Raw genomic sequence first — 22,444 nt, 5'->3', positions numbered from 1 at the left:
CAATTACTCACATGGTGACTCACTAGTGTCCATAAATACAGTTCATCCAATGCCCTCTTCCGGCTTGAGGGCACCAGGCACACATAATGGTGCACAGACACACACATCTAGCCAAGACACTTAGACACAAAAATAAATAAATGCTAAAATTAGAATCATGACAGGAAGATGCTTCACATGGCACCCCGCATCTCTGTGGCGTTCTTAATGAAGTACCTTGTTTGCTCCAAACTGCACTCGGGCTTTGCCTTTCACCAGGGTGGCGTTGATCTGCATGATGACGGACTCTATGGAATAGGCACTGCTCCAGCCCTGAAGGAAGAAGTGCATGTAAACACAGTGGCCTTTATAATCCCATCCAGAAAAACCACCGAGGAACCCAACAACGCAATCAGCGCTAACAAGTTGTAGTGACAGGAAAAACACTGGGCCACGTCTAAAATGTCACAAACCATCCTGTGTTCTAAACGTCACTCCTGTCACTTCTAAACGCCTGTTCCAGCAGGGAATGCGCTCAGAGTACAGTAAGATTTTACTGAGTTACCTTGGATTTTGGTCTTTAAAAGTAGGTGCTACTACATTTAAGAACTTTCCTCTTAGAATCTAGCTTACATGTGCAAATAGTCCACTAATGCTGAGAACTGCACACAAGAGTTACCTGTTTCGTGAGAAGTTCCATACACAGTGCTCCTCCACCCAACACGTACCTTTAGGAAGAGAAACAAGCACACATATTTCTCCAGTTATCAATACTCCTTAACTTCTATTACTAAGAAAGTATGCACACAAAATGAGAAGACAACATACAAAAATGAAAACTTGTTAAAGACATGAGACTGGCCAATTCCAAATGTTTACAGACATTAATACAATCAACTTGTCAAACAAATGAACAGAAAGAAGACTAATAAACTTTTCCGATACCAAAAACTAAGACCTTGGCTCTAAATATCCCTGATAATCAGAGCAAAAGCATCTGTTTTCTTAGCGGACACTCCTGCCCTTCTGTCCCTGCAGCCTGCTCTTCAAGGCTGAAAGCACAGCTGGCTTACAGTGTTACAGCTAGCTGCAGGGTGCTGCTGCAGAGGACCCACACACTCCCTCATGTGCCTCCATTTCTGTAGGCTCATACAAAATTTAAGCTGTCTTCCAATTTGGAGATTAAAAGTTGTGTTTTAGATGTATTTCAGAAATTTTAAGCCAGCCAGTAAAATTTCCTCTTTCACTGAACTATGAAAACCAAGCCATTTTGATTTTGCCTTCATTGGGCGTCTTTGTAATCTTGTTGCTTCTCTATCATTCTAGGTTTTTTGTCACTTGATCCTATAGCATGGGATCTCAACTAGTGTCACCCCACCATTCTATACTCTATACTCTTTGTAGTAGATCCACTCTAGATGCTTTATCCTTTCTTTGGTGTATATGAGGGGTGTGTGTGTGTTTTGTATACTATGGAGACCAGAGGTAAACCTTAGCTATCTACCATATTGTGTAAGACAGGGAATCTCAATGAGCCTCTCATCAATTTGGCTAGACTGGCTAGTCAGGCAGCTTCAAGGACTCTCCCTGACCCAACTGCCCCTGTGCTAGGATTATTGGCATAAGCCACCATACCCAGATTCTATGTGGGTTCTGGTAATCCGAACTCAGGACCTAGTTTCTCAGGAAGCATTTTACCAACTGAGCCATCTCTTCCATTCCTAGAACTTTTTTTTTAGTTTGTTATTTCCTTTCTCCTATACCAGTTAATGGCAGATAAATCCAATATTTATATTTAAATACGCTTATAAGACAAAGGAGAAAAAAAGTAGTGTTACACAAGTTATGATGTTATACCAACACTACACTGTGAAAAAGTATTGCTATAACTTGGCTAGGAAAAGGCTGGTATTTTGAGCAAGAGATAGAAAAGTTTAAAATTTACCATATTTCCACTGTACGTTTATTTTGTATATTTGGCTAGGTTACCTAATATTCTCCTTCCATAAACAGCCATGGGGCTTTAAGGTAGAAAAACTACCTTCACTGCCTAATCTGAAAGCATGAGCGGACGTTTACAGGTAACAAAATGAAACCTCACGAGTCTAACATCTTAGCTTGTGATCCTCACTTGTCCTAGTAGTATTTGTGATCAACACTACAACAGTTTTGCAAAAGCAGCAACAAGACCCCTAAGGGATTACTTCAGCCTTGCTGAGCATCACTCAGAGCTTTACGCTTCTGACAGAGCCAAACAGAAAACCAAAAGATGCTATCTTCTGAGATGCCAAAGGGCAAGAAAAGAAAAGAGGCTGCAGAGGGCTCAGAAGTTAAGAGCACTGGCTGTTCTTCCAAAGGTCCTGAGTTCCATTCCCAGCAGCCACATGGCGGCTCATAACCATCTACAATAAGATCAGGTGCCCTCTTCTGGCATGAAGGCAGAGTACTGTATACATAATAAATAAATCTTTAAAAAAAAATTAAAAATATTTAAAAGTTATTTAGTATTTTTGTAGAAGACAGAGTTAGGAAATGTTATTTAGTGTCTTTGTGGAAAATCAGATGAAGTCTCTAATTAAAGACTCTTTGGCCTATCAATATACAGGGACTTCCTAGGAGATGTGGCAAAGGGTCAGGCTGCATCAGCTAAGCCACTTCTTCACGGAGCACTTCTTGAGTGTCCTATAGACATTTAAGAGCTCAGTGCATCATAAGCACAGATTTGTTTAAAGCCAGGGCTTGTTTAGCTGAGCTTACAGACACCTGACCAGTTCCGCAGTATTCTATATCCTCATATCAGGTCACACATATTGACCTGGATGTGATCTCATAAACAGCATCTATTGCTGTATGTGCTTTGCACATCCACATTAAAAGAGACTACTTCGGGGAAGATCCGAAGTCTATGTTTAGGACTCACCACTACCATCTCAAACACAGAAATGATCAGCCTACAAAGAGTTTTCAGATTTTATTATTAAAATAAAAATCATCCCAAAGTAGATAAGCTGAGTATTTGAAAACTCTTGGAAGAATTCTTTTAAGATTTACTTTATTTTCATCCACTTGTGCATATATGCCTGCAGAGCCCAGAAAAGTGTTAAATCCCTTGGTGCTAGATTAACAGGTAGCTACAAATCAACTGGCGTGGGGCTGGAAACAGACAGTGGGTCCTTTGAAAGAGAAACAACTACTCCAAGCAACTGAGCCATCTCTCTTGCTCCCCTACAACTAGTTGAATGAGTCCTCTAGAGGGGGAATTACATAACATTTCATAATTAACTTGATCTTTTCCATGCCTCCCATAGCCTAACTACAAAAACAAGCAATGCAAAATTCAGTACAGCTGTGTGACAATCACCAGTTGACTGTATTAAGTAACCATCTGTGCCAAACTCAGCTCCATAGCGGCCTCGGGACACCCAACCATCACTGTGATGGCTGCAACACAGGCCTATGAGAAGCACAGTTAAGTGTACCTCTCCCGAAATCCTCAAGCATAGTTTATATTTGAAAAAAACTGTCCTTATATATATTGACTTCATTACCTAATATCAAGCTCTAGATAGATTGGATGGACGGATATAGTCTCTGGCAGGCTCAGACACATTGCATAGCCAAGGCTGACCTGGAATTCACAATCCTACATCAGTGTCTGACAGATTGGGATTGCAGGCAGGCACAGTCAGTTAAAAACCATTTTTAAGAGTCAATAGCTATGTCCATTAAGATGTCTATTTATAAAGAAGTAATTTGTACCAGTGGTTCTGAATGTGGACCCCAAGCCAGTGCTATCAGTTTTATTTGAGAACTTTTAGAAATGTAAGTTCTCAGGACCCCTCAACCTACTTTACACAGAATCCTCTGGCAGAAGTTCAACAATCCTGACTTCCCAGAATCCAGCTAGTTCTGCAAAGTACTCTGACACATACTATCACAAAAAAGTAAATATATAAACTTACCCTCCTGAGAGAACAGGTAAAACCACTCGAACAAATGGAGGATCAAATGGAAAATTATCCTAGAAAAGTATGTAAGTTTAATCAATTTAAGAACACCATTGTTAATTTTGCATTATTTAGAAGGTTTTCAAATAATCAATAAAATATTGTATTCTCTTATTACCTAGTAATATAAAGGTCATTTAGTACCAAAAGAAAGATAAGGAACAAACAAACGACAACAAACCTATCAAATATGAAACTCCAGTTAGGACAGAACAGAACAGAGCCGCAGTAACTCGCATGGCTGTGGGCAGGCCTAGGAGAGGCCTTTTCTTCCCATTACACAAGAGAAATAGAAGAGGTTAGCAAACGGCAAATGTAGATTCACAGCCAGGGAGGCAAAAGATGGAGCTGCAGCACACCAAAGAGAAGCCTTCTGCATGCCAGGCTGAGCCCTGAGGGAACCAACAGCCAACTACCCTCACAGGGAGTCAAATCTGGCTCTCAGCCCTCTCTATCACAGATGGTGTCTGTGGCCCTGGCCACAGGGAAAGGGCAAACATAATACTGTAACCCCCCTCTGCAATCTCTCACATACAATGTCTATCATTACTAAGACTTAGACGTACGGACACACAATGAGAAAACAGAAGCAGTGCAGCAAAACCACGGAGTTAACAGACACAAGGTCGAGTAACTGTTGAACATCTGGAAGGAAGAGAAGGTGAAACCATTCCTTCCTGGAGTGGCAGAACCATTCCATTACAACAGAACCCATAAGGACTCTGGAGTCTGGAGCCACAGCAGCAAGAACCAACAACCTAATGGGCAGGGAGCCTATGCCAACAAACTGCAGAAAAGAGGTTCAGGAAACAGGAGAATAAATCACAAACATCTAGAATGAAGTTAGGAAAGACCAAAAAAGAAGAGGTGAGAAATGCAGAAAATACAAGGTTTATTAAGCATGTTTGAGTCTTTGAAGAGAGAATGGGGCACGAAAAACTGGAGGAGAGTTTTTCAAAGGTTTGGCCACTGTAAGAACTTTCAGGAAGAACTAGAATCTTCAATGATAACCTAAAAAGCTATAGTCCTCAACACTGCCATTACAGCCGGCAAAGCAGCACATACCTGAAACCCAGCACTCAGGAAGCAGGAAAGGAGAATAACGAGTTTGATGAGACCAGACTCTGTGTTTCATTAACAAGGCTTGTCTCAAAGAAAAAGAAAGAAAACCAGATGTATTCTCCCATCTACAGAGCCATACTAAAAAGAAATAATGAACAATATTTTTTCAGCAGAAAAAAGATCAAGCTGGATGCAACCTGGGAGAATGAAGAGTATGACATTCCAGAATCCAAGTATAGAATGTAAATGCATGTATTGAGAACATGAACGCAACTGTTCTAAGGCAATGGTTCTCAACCTGTGGGTTGCGACCTCCTGTGGGACCATATATCTGAGATCCTGCATATCAGATTTTACATTATAATTCCTAACAAAATTAGTTATGAAGTATCGACAAAAATAATTTTACAGTTGGTAGTTACCACAGCAGGAGGAACTGTATTAAAGGGTCTCAGCACTAGGAAGGTTGAGAATCACTACTCAAAGGCTGAGATTACAAGGCGGGGGGGGGGGGAGGAAAAAAAAAAGACTCTGACTATTCAAAGATATATATGGGATGAGTAAGAGAACACATAACCAACTCAGCTAAAAGGTGGGAAATGGGAATCCTAAGAAAATTGGGGTTGGGGTGGGGGGCCATATAACACAAGAAAGACAAGTAGAAAATCACCTATAATATATTTAAACCCAATAACAGTAGTAACATTCAGTACAATGGATAACCTGCTTCTAAAAATCAGAAGAGCTGCCGAGGAGATGGCTGCGCAAGCATGAGGACCTGAGTTCTAGCCTTAGAACCAAAAAAGAAAGGCTGGTGTGCTGGCACGTACCTGCATTCCAGCACTGAGTAGACATGGCCAGGAGAAGCTCTGAGCTCACTGGCCAGCCAGTCTAGCCAAATTGGACAACTCTAGGTTAGTCTGAGACCCTACCCCCTCCCTCTCCAGCCCCCAAAGGGTGGACAGTCGTCTGATGTCAACCACAGTATCTCAAGCAGCCGGGAGTGTCACACATAAGTCCCCTGATGGCCAGGTCAGGGAAGCCGCCTCTAACTTCCTACAGCAGCTGGATGGGGAAATGGCTTCCCTCCTGCTCCTGATGAAGACAGGCCAAGGGAGTCAAGGACAAAGAAATTAGGTCCTGTTTTTATGTTCAAACAACATGAAAAACAACATGAAGTAATGCTTTGAGAAAAAAAACAAAAAAACAAAAACAAAAAAACAAAACAAAACTCATTTTGAGGCAAGCCAGGAAGATATGCTTCATCCAGTTCTTTCCAGGAAAATAAAAAGGGAAAAATCAGCATAATTTCTGTAATTTACCACTGCCTGCTCACAAGATTCTTAGGAACATAAAAATTATGAAAACTCAATCTTCCTGGTAGAGGAGGCACATTTTTAGTGGGCAAATTAGATTTCTACTTCAAGTTAGAAAAAGAAGTCACCTGCCCATACAAGATGCCAACTTAATGACACATTAATCTACTTTTAAATGTATCTATAATTTAACAGTATAACAAAAGCATGGATGCAAACCTTGGAAGAGCAAGACTATTATTAGAATAGATCTTTAAATACATGATCCCAAATGAGTAACAACAAAATACCTTTTGGTTGATTGAGAATTACCTTCAGTTTCAGAAATTTCATAAAGTAATTCTACTTCAGAGCTGACTTTTCTACAAACTGCATTCTGGGATTCAACTGTTAAGATTTTTAGCAGAGTGTGGTGGCACACACCTGAAATTCCAGAACTTGACAAGGTAGAGGCAGGTGGATCTCTGTAAGTTCGAGGCCAACCTGGTCTATAAAGCAAGTCTAGGACAGCGAGGCTACACAGAAAAACCCAGTCTTGAAAAACCAAAAAAGATTTTTACAAATTCTAAGCATAAAGAAAATATTCTTCAATGTCTTAGTTTTTTTCCCTTAAAACATCTTCAATCTACTTGTGTCTCCTGTACCACCAATGCTACACACAAAGCTCCGTGTTATTTCTTGCTAAGATTAAAGTAAACTCCTTCAACTAGTCTCCCAAAGGTCGACTATTCCAACCAGTGCTGATGAAAGGCAGTAACTGTTTAGGACAAAACAAGCTGAACAGACCTACGACATCATTGAATAAAAAACTCCAATGTCTGGTTCATAGCACAAAGGGCAAATTCCAGAGCCTGTAGGCTTTACAGTATGTTCTCCAAAGTCTCATAGCCAGCTCCCTTATCCCCAGAAAGGGCTACAAATCCAAAGTGTTACATAGCATGAGACGATTCAAAGTCATTTGAGTAAACTAATATGAACAAACAAACACTGCAAGACACTAATCCTCTTCAACTCACAAGAACAGGGCAAAGAGAAGCCCTTAATCACATCAGCATAAATCCTCAAAACACCTCAATGCAGTTGAGATTTTTCAATCATTAGATTTTCTCATATTATACATTAAATCACTAACATTTTATCTATTTTACATCTTCAAAATTAACTAAGTAACACAAATTCAGAAAGGAACATAAATGTACAAGGAAGCCTTTAGAAATTATTGTAAAGAAGATGCCCACGTGAGCACCTCTAGCCAGTAATCAGTCTGCAAGCACTTGTCCTAATACGTAGTCTTCCTAGAAATGGTTTAATTTTACCAGAGTCGCCTGCCTGTTGGAATTTCAGTACAACAGAAATATGTATTAAAATGGCTAAAGACCATTATAATGCCTAAGGATGGTTCATTTAAAGACCAATTTTCACTTACCTGCCCTATGCAATAACAGTTTTCCAAATTGTTGGACCCTGTGTAAGTGGAACTAAATGAAACAGCCAGGAGTTTAGCTCTTCTTCTTAACAGTGACCTACCTTGTCAGATATGTCTGTCTTATGGATGCCACATTCTCCACTTCACTGTAACTGGGTTATTTTGGGTTTGAGGTTATGACAAACAATGCTGCCCAGCACATCCTTGTATATTTCCTGCTGGGTCTAAGCACTCGTCTCCTGTGGAGTACATGCCTCAACAATTCTGAACTAACCAGGCGCGGTATCAACATTTAAATCCCAGCACTGAGGGGTTGGAGACAGGCAGACCTCTCTGAGTTAAAAAAGCAAGATCCATGCCAGCCGAGGTATAAATATCATCTGCTTTACCAAATCATACCAAACTGTTCTCCAAGGCAGCTTAGCCACTTACACATTCCCATTAGAAGAACATGGAATCCCATTACAATATTCTTACCTTAAAAGAGAAGTTAAGCAAAATATATTCTATGCCTTCTTTTTCTTTTAAGATCTGAAGATCGCTGTGCAAAGGACTATCAGAGTCAACCCTAAGAACAACAAACAGAAGCCAGTTCAAACAAGGTTAGAAAACCTTCCTTACTAAGCTCAGACTGAATCAGTCCCAAAGGGACAACAGAGGCCCCAGGGTAAGTTCCAAACAGAAGGTCTAAAGTACTCCAGCTCCAGAAAGAGAAAAAAAAAAAAAAAAAGAAAGAAAGAAAGAAAGAAAAGAAAAATGGAATCACTATGGGCTCTAGCTCCTTAGGAACAAAGGGAATTTGAAATTAATAGTCATTCCAAAGAATAACAATTGGATACATATAATTTTTCAAATAACTCAAAAACTTTTTGATGATATGCTTTCCTAAAATTAAATTCTTAACCAAGAAGTTAAAGAAACTTACCACCAATAAAACCAAGAAAAGTAAACCACTGTTAAAAACAAAAAACATTTTCTCTAACTCTTCTATATATACTGCTTCAATCTCCTCACTTCAAACATAAAACAGTATCACAGTCTCATGTTGTATGATACATTTTGTTTATAAATTGTCACAACCTCATAACTTCTCAAAACATTTCATGACCATCTATTACTCTCCCTCCTCTTTGACTTTCCTCAGGAAGCCTCAGAAACAGCTCACTTCAGTAATTTAGCTACTTGTCTTAGTAAATCAGAATATAAAAGCTTGAAGTTGGTAAGGCAAAAAAAGGTGAAGAAAACCCAAGATTTCATTGTAAAAAATAGGTTATCATAAAAGGTACTTACTTGTGTAGTTTGACATGCCAGTCATATAAGCTGTCATTTATTAATTCCACTGAATAAATCCCTGTGGAGACATAGGCACACTGCTACTCTTCATTTGATTATGTATCACTCTGGTGCAAGTACATGTATATACTAATTATACTAAGTAGCCAATATCAGCAATATTTCACTAGTAAAATAATTAAAGCTATAAACTGAAAGATACTTCACTGAATTAAAAGCTGCTTAGTACTCTCCATCACTGAGAAATACACGTTAGTCAAGTAGTAGTTCTAAGTATAGGACACTGTATGTACTCCTGTACGTATATATGATTGTGCAAACACTTCTAAGAAAACGGTATCCTTCTATATACACTACTTAAATCTTCACCCTTATGAGATGTCTTTTTTCTGCTGTTACTCTTTTTAGAACATACATGTACTTTTTAAAATTTGTATTTTCTTATACATGTACTTATCAGTGTATATACCACTGTGTGTATGCCTGGAGGCCATAAGGGCGTCATATACCCCAGATGTGGAGTTAGAGGCAGCTGTGATTCATCTGACATGACTGTGGGAACTGAACTGGAGTCCTCTCCAAAAACATCAAGTGCTCTTAACCATTCTTTAGCCCTTGATGTCAATCTTTTAATCAACTCTATGTTAACTTTTTAGTGATTCCAAAATAATCGAACAAATTATTCCTAAATTGGTTATTTCTTGTTTATTAACACTACAGCAGTCATTTTTCCCCACGGGATCTATAATACTCAAATCTTGCTAGATAAGAAAGAACTATTTTTTAAAAAACAACTCCTGGTAGTGAGGATTGAATCCCAGGGCCCCAGGTGGACTGGGCAAGTGTCCTACCAACGAGCTATCACTACAGCCCTAGAAAGAATATTTTTTTTCATGGAATTATGAAATGAGTGAAACCCACCGATTTTGAAGAGAATACTACCCCTATGGTAAGTTTTGTTTCAAAATAAGAAAATTATAAAAATAAATTCAAATTTCCTTGTACAACAAAGCACACTAATCTTAATTATTTTTTAAAGTAATATTACTCATGCTTTTGCCAGAAAATGAAAAAATCATAAGCTATACCTCCATCAGGAAGAAGACAAAAAAAATTATGATGTAATTGTGTTTTTTTTAAATAAAAAAGATAAAGTCACCTGATGGTGGTGGCTCACGCCTGTGGCCCCAGCAGCTGGGAGGCAGAGGCAGGAGGATCTCTGAGTTCAAGGAGAGCCATGGCTACACAGAGAAACCTTGTCTCAAAAAAACAAAAACAAAACTCATTTTATCTCTTACATCTTTTAGAATTTCATTAAACCTGAGTTTCACATTTCTAAAATAAAGTCAATAAAAATTTCCAACTCTGTCTACCCTTACAGGAAATGACACTGTCTAATCGACATAGTGATACACATGTCTAATTTCATCGCGACCAAACGGAGAAACAGTGCATTTAAAGATAGTTGAGGCTACATGGTCCCACACCACTCCCCAAGAGGAAAGCAAAGGGAAAGAAACACTACATGCATAGGACAAGCGGCCAGAAAGCCGGGGCCTCACCTGCCTTGTAGCTCTGCGATCTGTAGACGTCCCTGAGCTCCTTCATGAGTCTATCTGACGCTTGTACCGACCCAGACACTGCACCCTGAAACAGTGAGTAAGCAAAGGCTTAAGCCTGACCGAACACTTCTGTGATGCTAAAAATGGCCACCACTCAGCACTGAGGTCAGAAAGTGCCACTAAATAAATTATGAAGTGTCAAGAAACCTAAAATTGAAGACATGTCTAGCTTGTTTACATCACGAGAGGAGGCCTCACAGAATATCCAGAACTAGACTCTGACTCAGTGTAAGTCTATTCCAAACTACCACTTCTAAAAATGCTAGATCCTCACCATGACACTTCAGCATTACCTGAAACCATAGGACAGAAGTTACACTCAAGGTCTAGCTACATCTCAAGAAAGTAGCACATTATCTTCCACAACTTGGATTTTCTTCATAGCACTCGGACATCTCTAAAGACGAAGATGAATGCAACCATTTTTTTTATTATTATTATTATTATCTAAAATTAAAGACTGTGGACCAAGATAAATCAGCAGGTAAAGGCACTTGTTATCAAGTCTGATGTGCTCAGTTTCATCCCCAGGATCCCCAGAAAGAGAGGGGTTCATCCTCTGACTTCCACATGTGTGCTTTTGCAGGCCTCTCCCCATACACACATGCACACAAAAGAAAATAGTTTTCTTAAAAATCAGAAAGGTTCAAAGTTGTACTACTCAGCCGGCTGTGGTGGGGCACACCTTTGATCCCAACACTAAAGGAGGCAGAGGCAGGTGGATTACTGTGAGTTCAAGGCCAGCCTGGTCTACAAAGCTTGTCCAAGATAGCCAAGGCTACACAGAGAAACCCTACCTCAAGAAAACCAAAACTGTTGTACTACTCTGAGTTAAAAGCTTACAAAGATTTATTTGCTATGTGAACTTGAACTACTTAGGCTCTTTACTGTATATGTGTGGCGTATGTGGGCATACCTGCAGGCACACCACAGTCTAAGGGCAGGTATACATGTAGACTCATGTATGTGCAGGCCCAAGGCTGATATAGGTGGTGGAACATCATCCCTGGTTGATTTCCACCTTATTCACTGACGTAAGGTCTCTTAATTGAGCACTAGTCTAGTTTAATTAGCCAGATTGCACACAGGATCCTATCTCTAACTTCCAAGTTGTGGAAATAGAGGCTGACCACCACACACACACACCCAGCATTCATGTGGGTTCTCGGATCCAAACACCAATCCTAACACTTGCTGCGTGGGAGGCAACCACTTTAAGCCCTGAGCCATCTTGCAGCCCCTGAACTGGTTTTTAGCCCAGTTTTTATATCTACAAAATATGAAGACTGCCTACTTCCTACAATGGCTACGAAGATTCTATGAAGATTAAATGAGAAGCTAACACAAAGTTCTTAGCCTTACACTTATGTCAGAGGATCCAATAATTTGTAGCTGTTCTAACTGTAAAGCATACATACTGGAGTTCATTGTAAGACAGAGCAGGTAAAGTACTAGTTCAGGTACTACAAACTTGTTTCAATAGTCAAGATGTGGGCTTAAGGTTCTCTGGAAAAAAACCTCACCAATTAAGTTGGCATATTAAATATGATTGAAGGAAGATAAGAACTTACTTGTTACAATTCATGACAAAGCAGCTGGCCTGGACTTCATGGAGTTAATAAGCTATTAGCAGTAAGTGTCAGACAGACTGCCATTGCATACCTCCCTTGTCTGGACAACACTCCCCCCACTAAACACACACACAATTTTAATTTTTCACAAGTCATCCAAAAGGAATATCCTGTCTGCCTACACTTTAAAGTTGAACAATCGCCTAGGCCACCCCCTCCACCTGCGCCTGCCGGAGTCTCCCAACCTCCCCGACCGCAGCTTTGACCTTTGAAAACCTTTCAGAATGTCATTGCATCAGTTTCTGCTAAAGCCAACCACCTGCCATGCCTGCAACAGGGATTGAACCCTGATTGTCCTTAGCCCCAATAATCATAAAGTGCACATCTACACAAAGACTGGGCCTCAGTGGGTGAAAGCTCGTGAGCTGAAGGAGCATAACAGGCACATCACGGGTACTGACTGGGCTCCTAAGAGTGACTGTATCATCGCCTGCGGGGCCAATGTCTGCAGCCAGAAAGATGGCATCTGGAAGCCCACCCTGGTGATCCTGAGGAGCAACTGCAGCCACTTTTGTGAAGTGGTCCCCACTTGAGAATGAGTTTGCTGTGGAGAGCAGAGTCAGCTCATCTGTTACTCTGAGCCTGAAAATGACTGGTGGGTAAGCAAGCACATTTAAGAAGCTGATTCACTCCACAGTCCTCAGCGTGGACTGGCTGCAGGCTCACGTGACTTCAAATGCAGAGTATTTTCTGTCCCATCAAAGAGGTGGATAAGAAGCTAGCCAGCACACCCTGGGGCAGCAAGATGCCTTTTGGTCAGCTGATGTCTTAATTTGGTGGCAGTGGCACCAGAGGCTGGGTGGATGGGGTCAGCTTCTCTGCTCGTAGAAGCCGCCTGGCATGGGTCAGCCATGACAGCAATGTGTCCATTGCTGATGCCTCAAAAAGTGTGCAGGTTTCAACTCTGAAAACAAAGTTCCTGCCACTGCTGAGTGTCCTTCATCTCAGAGAACAGCTGGCCACAGCTGCTGCCCACTGCTCTTTAACTACACTGCCATGACTGTTTGACCTTGGTGTCAAGCTAGACGTCCCAAAACAGAGCATACAGTGCATAAGACCCTATTTCAAAAGAAAGAGAAGCTGGGCATGGTGGCACACGCCTGTGATCCCAGCACTCTGGCTAGAGGCAGGTGGATCTCTGTGAGTTTGAGGCCAGCCAGGTTTACAAAGCGAATCTAGGACAGCCAAGGCTACACAGAGAAACCCTGTCTCAGAAAAACAAACAAAAAACCCCAGACAAAGAGAATTAAACCCCATGATGGATGATCCATTGAATTAACTGGTTTTTATGTGTAGATTTTATTTTTGTAATTATCAGAATGGCCAAGAGGCCCACAACCAAGAACCGCAACAGCACAGCTCCGGAGATGCTGCACCAGAACAGGATCACTCAGGTGTCTATTTATGAGGTGGACAGGCAAGACTGCCACCAATTTTGCACATGATGGAGCCATGCCAATTTGGGATTTCAAGAGCCTAGAGTCTTCCATCCACAGCCTCTAGGTAATGAGAGTCTGAGTGAGCCTCTGCCATCCAGCATGAGGAGCCGGGCTGAGCACACGCTGCCGTTCGCATGGTGGTGAGAACCACGCTCATCAAGCAACTAGTGTGTGTTCATGTGGATATTGTGGGTAAAGTTTGGGTTTTCTTTTTGTTTTGTTCTGACTGTGCTATCCCATGCCATTTTTGACCAAAGCTTCTCTTTAATAGTTTATTATGGAAGACTGTCACACTAACTTAAAGGGCAATGGAAGTATATATGTTGTCTGCTAAAAAAGTTAAACAAAAATCACATTGTTATCTGTAATTATTTAACCAGGGTCCAGGTTTTAGATACTTACTCACACTTACATTTAAATGGTCTTGCCTTTGAGTCTTCCTGATTTTCTCCAATATTGCCAAATTTTCTTTTTCGATCCCTTCGTCCTCTGACTTTTTCCCATTAATAGGCTCTTCTTCCTTCATCTCATAGTGATCCAAGTCTTCTATATCCTACAGAGAGAAAAACAGGCTCATTAAAGTTTCTCTACTTCAAGGTTCTGTCAGAAAAAAGACGCTTGCCTTCTAGGAGGAGGGGAAAGCCCCACAGTCCACCTAGAAGCTCCTCTCCTGTACTGTTCTGTGGAAAGCTGGACTGACTACAGCAGACTGCACAGTTTCGTCAAGTTGTGAGTATTATCAAACATGCCATTTTTAAAAATCTCCGATTATGAGGAACCTTTCAAACAACTTAGTGGTAAGCATTAAGAATGTTATTTATTCATACTTTGTTCTAGAAACCTGACTTTAGAGTTTTATTCTTAGAAATGTGAACACTAATTTACACATGACTCTACCCATTTCATTCTGATAATTACAAAAATAAAATCTACACATAAAAACCAGTTAATTCAATGGATCATCCATCATGGGGTTTAATTCTCTTTGTCTGGGGTTTTTTGTTTGTTTTTCTGAGACAGGGTTTCTCTGTGTAGCCTTGGCTGTCCTAGATTCGCTTTGTAAACCTGGCTGGCCTCAAACTCACAGAGATCCACCTGCCTCTAGCCAGAGTGCTGGGATCACAGGCGTGTGCCACCATGCCCAGCTTCTCTTTCTTTTGAAATAGGGTCTTATATACCCCAGGATGGCTCAGACTCCATATGTAACTGAGAATAACCCTGATCTTCTGACACTCCTACCCCTACAGCTCCTGATGCTAGGATTACGGCAAGTGCCAGCATGTTCAGTTTTATGTGGTGCCTGGCGATCAAAGTCAAGATCTTGCGCCCGCTTAAGCAAGACACAGACACAGCCAGCATAATTATTTTTTCTATCAATAAAAACCCTGAAATGAAAAACATGGAATATACAGAATCTCCATGCTGTCAGAATAAGAACTGAATAGAAAATGCTAAAAAGACATTAAGATTTTTTTTTTTTAAGAACTTTAGGGCAAAGTTTTTAGAAAAAAAAAAATTGAAAAATACCTGCAGACCAACCTCTTTTCCAGCCATTTGGCTCTCTTCCTGTTATCATATCCTCTTACAAATACACAAATCTATGCCCAAGCTTTCTGATCCTAACTTTTCAAGTATCCTACTGCTCTAAGCTTCAATTACCAAGCCCTCTGAAGGGGTTTTTATCAATTCCCTCCACTTTTCATGCAGATTGGAATGAAGGTTAGTGACCACCTTCAATCCAGTCAATGCTGTGACATTTTGTTCTTAATCAACTCCGTGCAGGGGGCTTCATGAAATGAAGCCTCTCTCCTGTCCTCTATTTGTTTTCTTCAGTATCTCAGTGAATGTCCCCTTAATCTGTCTATATCTCCTTCCCCTCCAACCTCAAGTCATTTCCATCTAGACACCTAATCTGAATTTTAATCAGCAAATTCTAAATACTCATGAAACAGTATTCTTACATAAATACCTACTTCAGCCATCTCCTCCTCTTCTTCCTCTTCTGAAGTTACTTCTTCTGTTGTCCCATTCTGAAACAGAGAAAGAACGTGCCAATGCTACACAGCTGGCCACTATTAATCAGTCACTGCAATTCCATGAGCAGAGCTTATAATTCTAAGTCACTTCAACGTAGCAGATGCCTTAAGAATAAAGGCAATCAAACGTAAAGGCATCAAAACTAAAGATGCCTAATTTGTAAAAACGTTTTACTTACAAAGCTATGTGTATATGGCCAAAGGCTTCTGCCTATAACAAATGCTCCAAATTATTCTTTCCTTAATCTATCTAACTTTTTAACTTGAAAAGCCTTAATATTTCCATAAATTTACCTGCCTTAGATTTTAAACGGTCAGGTATGTTAAAGAGTCACTTTATGACCGTGACCGTGAGTGAAAAAGCAGTCCGTCGACTGTGGAATACTGCTCATGAGACATGGTTTACCACTCATGCACACAGAGTCAAGCGGGATTTTAGGAAGGGTCTAAGTGGTACATGAAGTCTGCAGCCGGAGCAAACTTTGCCAGCTCTCAATATGGAAATGTGTCTGTATTCGTAAAGCTGGGTTTAGTTTGGGACTCAGAATATCTAAAATATCAAGAAACAAGAATCAAATCAGATCAACCAGGATCCAGGATCCCAAGGCACCTGTTGAGACGGTCTGAGAGCATTAACACAGCACTCAACCCTTCACAATCGGTGAGCTGGGGAAATCTTGAGCAGGTACAGACAACATAAGCTTAGGCTTGTTTCAAATCTCAATCTCTTTTAAATACTTATTCCTTTCCTTGCGACGAAATGAGAAAAGCAGTTCCCAAAATCTTTGTGGTTCACCATTTTCTTCATTCCTAAACCAATTTATTCTTGGTATCTTCTAAAAATCAAAAAGAACATGCTACCCAAGCAGTCCTAGGGTCCCAAATACAAGCCTGAGTGTACCCAGGGTGAAAAGCATTTTTGAAATACTGATTTCAGAACCTACCCCAGAGACTCTGTCTTCAAATGTACTTTAACACAAGAGTTAGAGACCATTACAGTAAACCACAACCAATCAAAATGTAAAGAACAAGTGATCTGGTAGTATCCGGGCCCAACTGATCTATCTATAACACAACTCCTGCATCGAAGGCTCAGAGTCATAGCAGAATAAGGGGCAGGTAAGACTTTAAGAGCCAGAGGAAGGAAAAGAAAATCTGTTGTGAGATTTTGGTCTCCCAGAAATACCACAGAAGCTACATCTACGAAATCTCACCATCATGGCTACCAAGATAGGGCCTGAACAAGAATGACACCAATAGGAATGAATGTTAACACAGAAAGGGGAATTCTCATGGGGCCTGACAAAGAACTATGGAACAGTAGGAGAAATAATACTCCCCACAGAAGAGCACACTGACTGGTTAACCAATGCTCCATGGTCAGCCTTGAAAATACATTCTATGGACTGAAGAAGCTGTGTGTGCTGTGTGTGTTAAACAACTGAGAAGTAGAGGCCATGAATTTGAAAGAGTAAGACCAGTGTACGGGAGATGCTAGAGAAGAGGGTAACAATAGAATTCTATTTTAATTTTTAAAATTCCTCCATGTATGTCTATGCGAGGGTGTCAGAGCCCCTAGAATTGGAATTTCAAACACTTGCAAACTGCCATGGGGGTGCTGGGATTTGAACCTGGACCTTTCAAAGAGCAGCCAGTACTCATAACAACTGAGCTACCTCTCCATCCCCTATATTTTAATTTTTAAAAATTAAATTTAAAGCCAGGCATGGTAGCACACACCTGTAATCCCAGTACTCAGAGAGAAAGAGGCAGGCTGATCTCTGTGAGTTTAAGGCTAGCCAGGTCTACAAAGCAAGTTTAGGACAGTCAAGACTACAGAGAGAAACATTGTCACAGAAAAAAAAATTACTTAATCAATTTAAAGAAGTATTTTTAGGTGATTCTGACATGCAGCTCTAGCCTACGTCTGTGACCAAACTAGTCCCTGCCTGACATTTTGTAAATGAGAAAGCTAAGCAATACCCTTCTCCCCAAAGAATAAGTCATTTGACAAAAACACAAAGCCAATTAAGCTCATGAAGTCCTTTTTTAAAAGATTTATTTACTTATTTAGTGTGTGAGTGCCCTATCTGTCTGTAGACCTGCAGGCCAGAAAAGGGCATCAGATCCCAGTATACATGGTTGTGAACCACCATGTGGTTGCTGGGAACTGAACTCGGGACCTCTGGAAGAACAGCCAGTGCTTTTAACCTCTGAGCCATCTCTCCAGTCCGGCTCACGAAATCTAAGGCCTTCATTTCAACAAGCAGGCTGGCTTACTTTCAAAAGCTCACTGAAAGCAAGCATAGTGGTTCACGCCTAAAATCCCGGCACTGTAAGTTCAGGGTCAGCTATCCTACAAGCTCTATCTAGGACAGCCTGAGCTGTGAATAGAAAGCCTGTTTCAACAAAACCAAAATGGGGGTGGAGACATAAAACAATATTGCTACCTAGAAAAACAATACACAGACCACAACTATAGGAAAACAACAGACATAAGGCAGATGGATCCTACTGTTGCTAAGAAATTGTAGCCACCCTGGCTGAGAAAGCCACAGGAGAATAACAGGACAAACTGCTGTTAAGTTGTCCCAATTAATTTTAAGAATCACTCTATTCAGTAGGAAGCCTATCTACTCTGACAGCCTCTCAACTATCATGGTATTAGAACCAAAGAGAAAAGAGTCTTTTTATTATAACTCAACACAACAGTGGGATTTCTAACAGAGTCAGGAGTTGGAAACCCCACGAGCTCCACAGTCCAACTTCAGCAGAGCACAGGTCTACATACTGGACAGTGGAGAAAAGCACCCTATGGTCACGTCTGTTAACAAACGGTACTGACTGGTGCCATACCTTTTCTATAAATGAGCAAATAACCAAGTACACAAATAGAAAACTGACCTGAAGCACAACTAGCAAGAAGGACAGAGCTAGGCTCTAACTGCAACCACAAGCATGGCTAAGCAGCCACTGCACCCATAAAACAAGAACATGGTACTACAAAAAGGACAAGACAGGTTCAGAAAATAAAAACATTTGAAGAAAAACATAAAAGGCGAAAAAAGCCCAAAATTCCCCTCTGAACAAAGCATTTATAATGAAGATGACCAAACTGAGACATGAATACGAAGGAAAGCAATGAGTGCAAGCCTGAGAAGTTAGAAATAAAAGCATTTAGGAGATGTGGAAGACACGGATACAAAGGTCTAATGTTCATCCAGGGAATAAAAGGGAAAATATAAAAGGAAAAGAGACAAATGGTGGCAAGCTCTGAGAGAAGTTTAGAATATTAAATGTCTCTGGTTACCCCAAAGAAATACTGAGAAGCAAAACAGAGCCCACAGTTAAAGAGGAAACCAAACTAACATTCAGAGAGGAAAATAAAATACACAGAAAGAAGAATCACAGCCACTGAAGTTTAATTTCTAACAATAAAGGCCAGAGGTGAAAATGTTAGTAACTGGAAGGCCACACGACAAAGAACAAAGAGCTCTGGAGCTAGCTCCATTCAGTCCCAAGCTGAGTGCGTGCGTGCATGCGTGCGCCAGTGGATTCTCCCCACCAACACACTTTATATACTGAAAACTGACACCAAGCATAACGCTCTCCAAGCATCCCACACAGCTCCATAAACCAAACCTTTCTAGAAAAAACAACAAGACTAAAACATAGGCACTCATATCCTAGCAAAGCAACTCTTGAGTACCCCAGAGAAACGACTACACAGGAACCCAGAAATACAAACAAGAGAACCCACAGCAGAATTCTTCCTAACAGAAAAACAAAACAAAAATAAAAGCAAGCAAACAAAAAAACCAGAAAGAACCTAACCATCCATCAACACTCAAATGACAAATGGGCAAGTGTTCTGGTCTAGCTCAGCAATGGAATAAAGATAGCAATGAAAAAAGAGCTACAAAGAAACATGCGTAGTACAAATCATGACTCTTAATATAAAGTTAAAAAACAGGCAACACTCTAAACTGTACACAAGTATGCACACATGAATAATAAAAGTCAGAGAAAAGGAAAGATGACTAGCTATAACAATCTGAAGGAAATGGCTCAGTCAATAAAGTATTTGGCATACAAACCTAAGGACCTGAATTCAGATCCTCCGTACCATGTACAAGGCAGACAATGGCAGATCCTAGGGCTTCCTGGGCTGCCAATCTAGCCTACTGGGTAAGTTCCAGGCCAGTGAGAAACTCTGTCTCAGAAAAGGGGTGAGGGCTGGAAAGAACAGCAAAGCTTCCTAAGTCATAACCTTGGCTCAGAAATGAAACAAGAGCCTAAGAAGAAACAAAGCCATTCCACAACCTTAGAATCTAAGTAACAAATAGGAAAAAAAAGAAAAAAAAAATCACCATATCTATCCTAACAATGTTTATTAGCAAAACACACAAGATGATTCAAAGTCAGGACATTTTTGTTACATAATTCACAAATTATCTTAGATGTCTATACTGTCCTCCTATGTATGCCTAGGAAAAACAAGAAAGGCTTCACATTCAGAATATATTTTAAGTAAAAAACAAAACCATAGACATTTTAGAAAATAAAACTTGAACAAATACAAAAATAAAGCGTTTTTATCATCATCTTCCTTTAGTCTCCACTAAATTAAAGAAAAGAATAAATACTGAATAAACACAAAATTTTTAAAAACAAAAGGAATGGGTCTACCAGGAGCAGTAAAACTCCATCTTCATTAGATGACTGCAAATAGGATCTGTGATCAATGAAGCTCACAGGGTCTGGGGACGACGGACAGATTACAGAAAGCATCTCGAGGAAGCACCAGACTCAGACACCAAATACACAGCAACAGGAAGAGCAGGCAGGACAGAAACCTACAGACTAACCAAAAGCACAGCGCATCACCCAGCCCTCAGACACGCTGCATTTCCTACCTCCTCAAGTGGAACCCAGCAGCTCATCTTTCAGAGAAGAGTTCACCTCCAGAGAAATGGGAGCCATCGCTTATCCTGTACTAACAAGTGGAAAAGTATGGGGAAAAGTGGTTGGGAAGCAACATAAATTCTCCCTCTAAAGCTATCAGGTGCAAGCCTTGGCTACGAGGAACTCCGATTCATTTGGTGCAAAAGAAAAGGTATATTTAAAAAAAATCAAAATATGAATAAGCAAACATTGAATACAAAAGTATTTGAGGACAAGCTTACAATATATAGAACAAGACATGGTTAACTAAGAAAATACATAGTAAATAGAAAATACGGATGCTAAAGAGGACTAAAGTGCCAAAATACAGCACTTTAGGATTCTGTCATATCCACACTACCAACACAAAATGCTATGAACAAGGGAGAATCAGACGACATTCTGGAGCTCAAGTTCACGTTCAGATACTAGAGATGATTCCCTCCAGATGAGTCACATCACCTGGCATTTAAAGCCTAGGATGTCCCAGCCCACAGTGAACTGCGCTGGCCTCGAGAAAGCTTTAGCTCACAAACCAGCGGACCTGCTCCAGGTTTAAGCCTTAAGAATATCCAACAGCCCGTTGTCAGGATGGCCGAGCGGTCTAAGAATATCCAACAACTTCAGTGGGGTAGTGGTGGCACATGTCTTTAATCCCAGCACTCAGAAGGCAATGGATCCCTGAGTTCAAGGCCAGCCTGGCCTACAGAGTGAGTTCCAGAACAACCAGGACTACACAGAGAGGGAAAAAAAAAAAAAAACAAACCAGGAACTTCCCGCTTGGGTTCTTGAAGAATTCTGACTGACCTCTGAAGAAACACAAGTTTTATGAAGAGTCCCGAGAAGATGATGTCAAGTACAGAAAAAGAAAAGGAAAAAAAAAAAAAAGTTTAAAAAAAAAATGCTAAAGATGCCAGATACATGAGGAGTGGGGGAAAAAAACAGAAGAAGCCATCTTGGACACTTGAGAGCTGCCCAGGTTAAAGAGCGCACTAGCTGTCTATAGCCATACTCTCCTGAACGAGCCACCACCAGACTGCACAGTAACAGTCACCAAGTGAAACCAGCAGACACTACCCAGCTAAGGCTAGCTAATCCACCCAATAGCAAGAAATATGATTTTAAAGCTTATAAGCTTTTTTGTTTTGAAATTTTGCGACAGGGTCTTATTACATAGCCCCGACTGTCCTCAGACAAAAGAGCTTTGCCTACTTCTGCTTATCAGTGCCATGACCAAAGGTGCAGGGCACCACGCCCGGCCTGTTTTGTGGTTTTTGAGACTGGTCTTCATTTGAGCACAGGCTACACAGGCTCACGCTCCCCCTCCTCATCTCCTAAGTGCTGAGACTATAAACATGTGCCAGCACATCACATCTAAGCCATTATATTTTGAGAAAATGGGGTAAACAGATATATAAAAGCCAAACTGAGGAGCTAAAGAGTTGGCTTGGTGGTTAAGAGCACTTGCTGCTCTTACAGAGGACTAGGGTTTGACTACAACATCCACATGGCAGCTTACAACCATCTGTAACTCCATTTCCAATGACTCTAACAGACGCTTCACCACACATATCTGATACACATACATACATGTAAACACTCATACACATTAACAAATACACAACTTTAAAAACCTTCAAAGTTATTACTGTCCACGTGAAATGGTAAAATGTTGAAAGAACAGTAAGA

General features: G+C 40.6%; 1 protein-coding gene and 1 pseudogene across 4 annotated transcripts in view; one reads left to right on the top strand and one right to left on the bottom strand.

Annotated features, from left to right (window-relative positions):
• Ube2q2 (ubiquitin conjugating enzyme E2 Q2) overlaps positions 1 to 22,444 on the bottom strand; it is a 54,600-nt gene that overhangs the window by 11,617 nt on the left and 20,539 nt on the right. For all 4 annotated transcript variants that reach the window (XM_021642930.2, XM_021642939.2, XM_060374195.1 and 1 more), the window contains 8 exons: positions 15,749 to 15,805; positions 14,188 to 14,328; positions 10,646 to 10,730; positions 9,081 to 9,141; positions 8,268 to 8,358; positions 3,942 to 4,000; positions 659 to 707; positions 217 to 312 (listed from right to left, as the gene is read on the bottom strand). In XM_021642930.2, the coding sequence (XP_021498605.1) occupies positions 217 to 312; positions 659 to 707; positions 3,942 to 4,000; positions 8,268 to 8,358; positions 9,081 to 9,141; positions 10,646 to 10,730; positions 14,188 to 14,328; positions 15,749 to 15,805 (639 nt within the window). The remainder of the gene's footprint in view (positions 1 to 216; positions 313 to 658; positions 708 to 3,941; positions 4,001 to 8,267; positions 8,359 to 9,080; positions 9,142 to 10,645; positions 10,731 to 14,187; positions 14,329 to 15,748; positions 15,806 to 22,444) is intronic.
• Positions 12,601 to 13,594, top strand: LOC110552637 (actin-related protein 2/3 complex subunit 1A-like; annotated as a pseudogene).

Source organism: Meriones unguiculatus, chromosome 1 (genome assembly GCF_030254825.1).
Source record: "Meriones unguiculatus strain TT.TT164.6M chromosome 1, Bangor_MerUng_6.1, whole genome shotgun sequence".
NCBI classification, from domain to species: Eukaryota; Metazoa; Chordata; class Mammalia; order Rodentia; family Muridae; genus Meriones; species Meriones unguiculatus.
The sequence above is the reverse complement of the archived record's forward strand: the minus strand, read 5'-3'. Positions and strand labels throughout refer to the sequence as shown.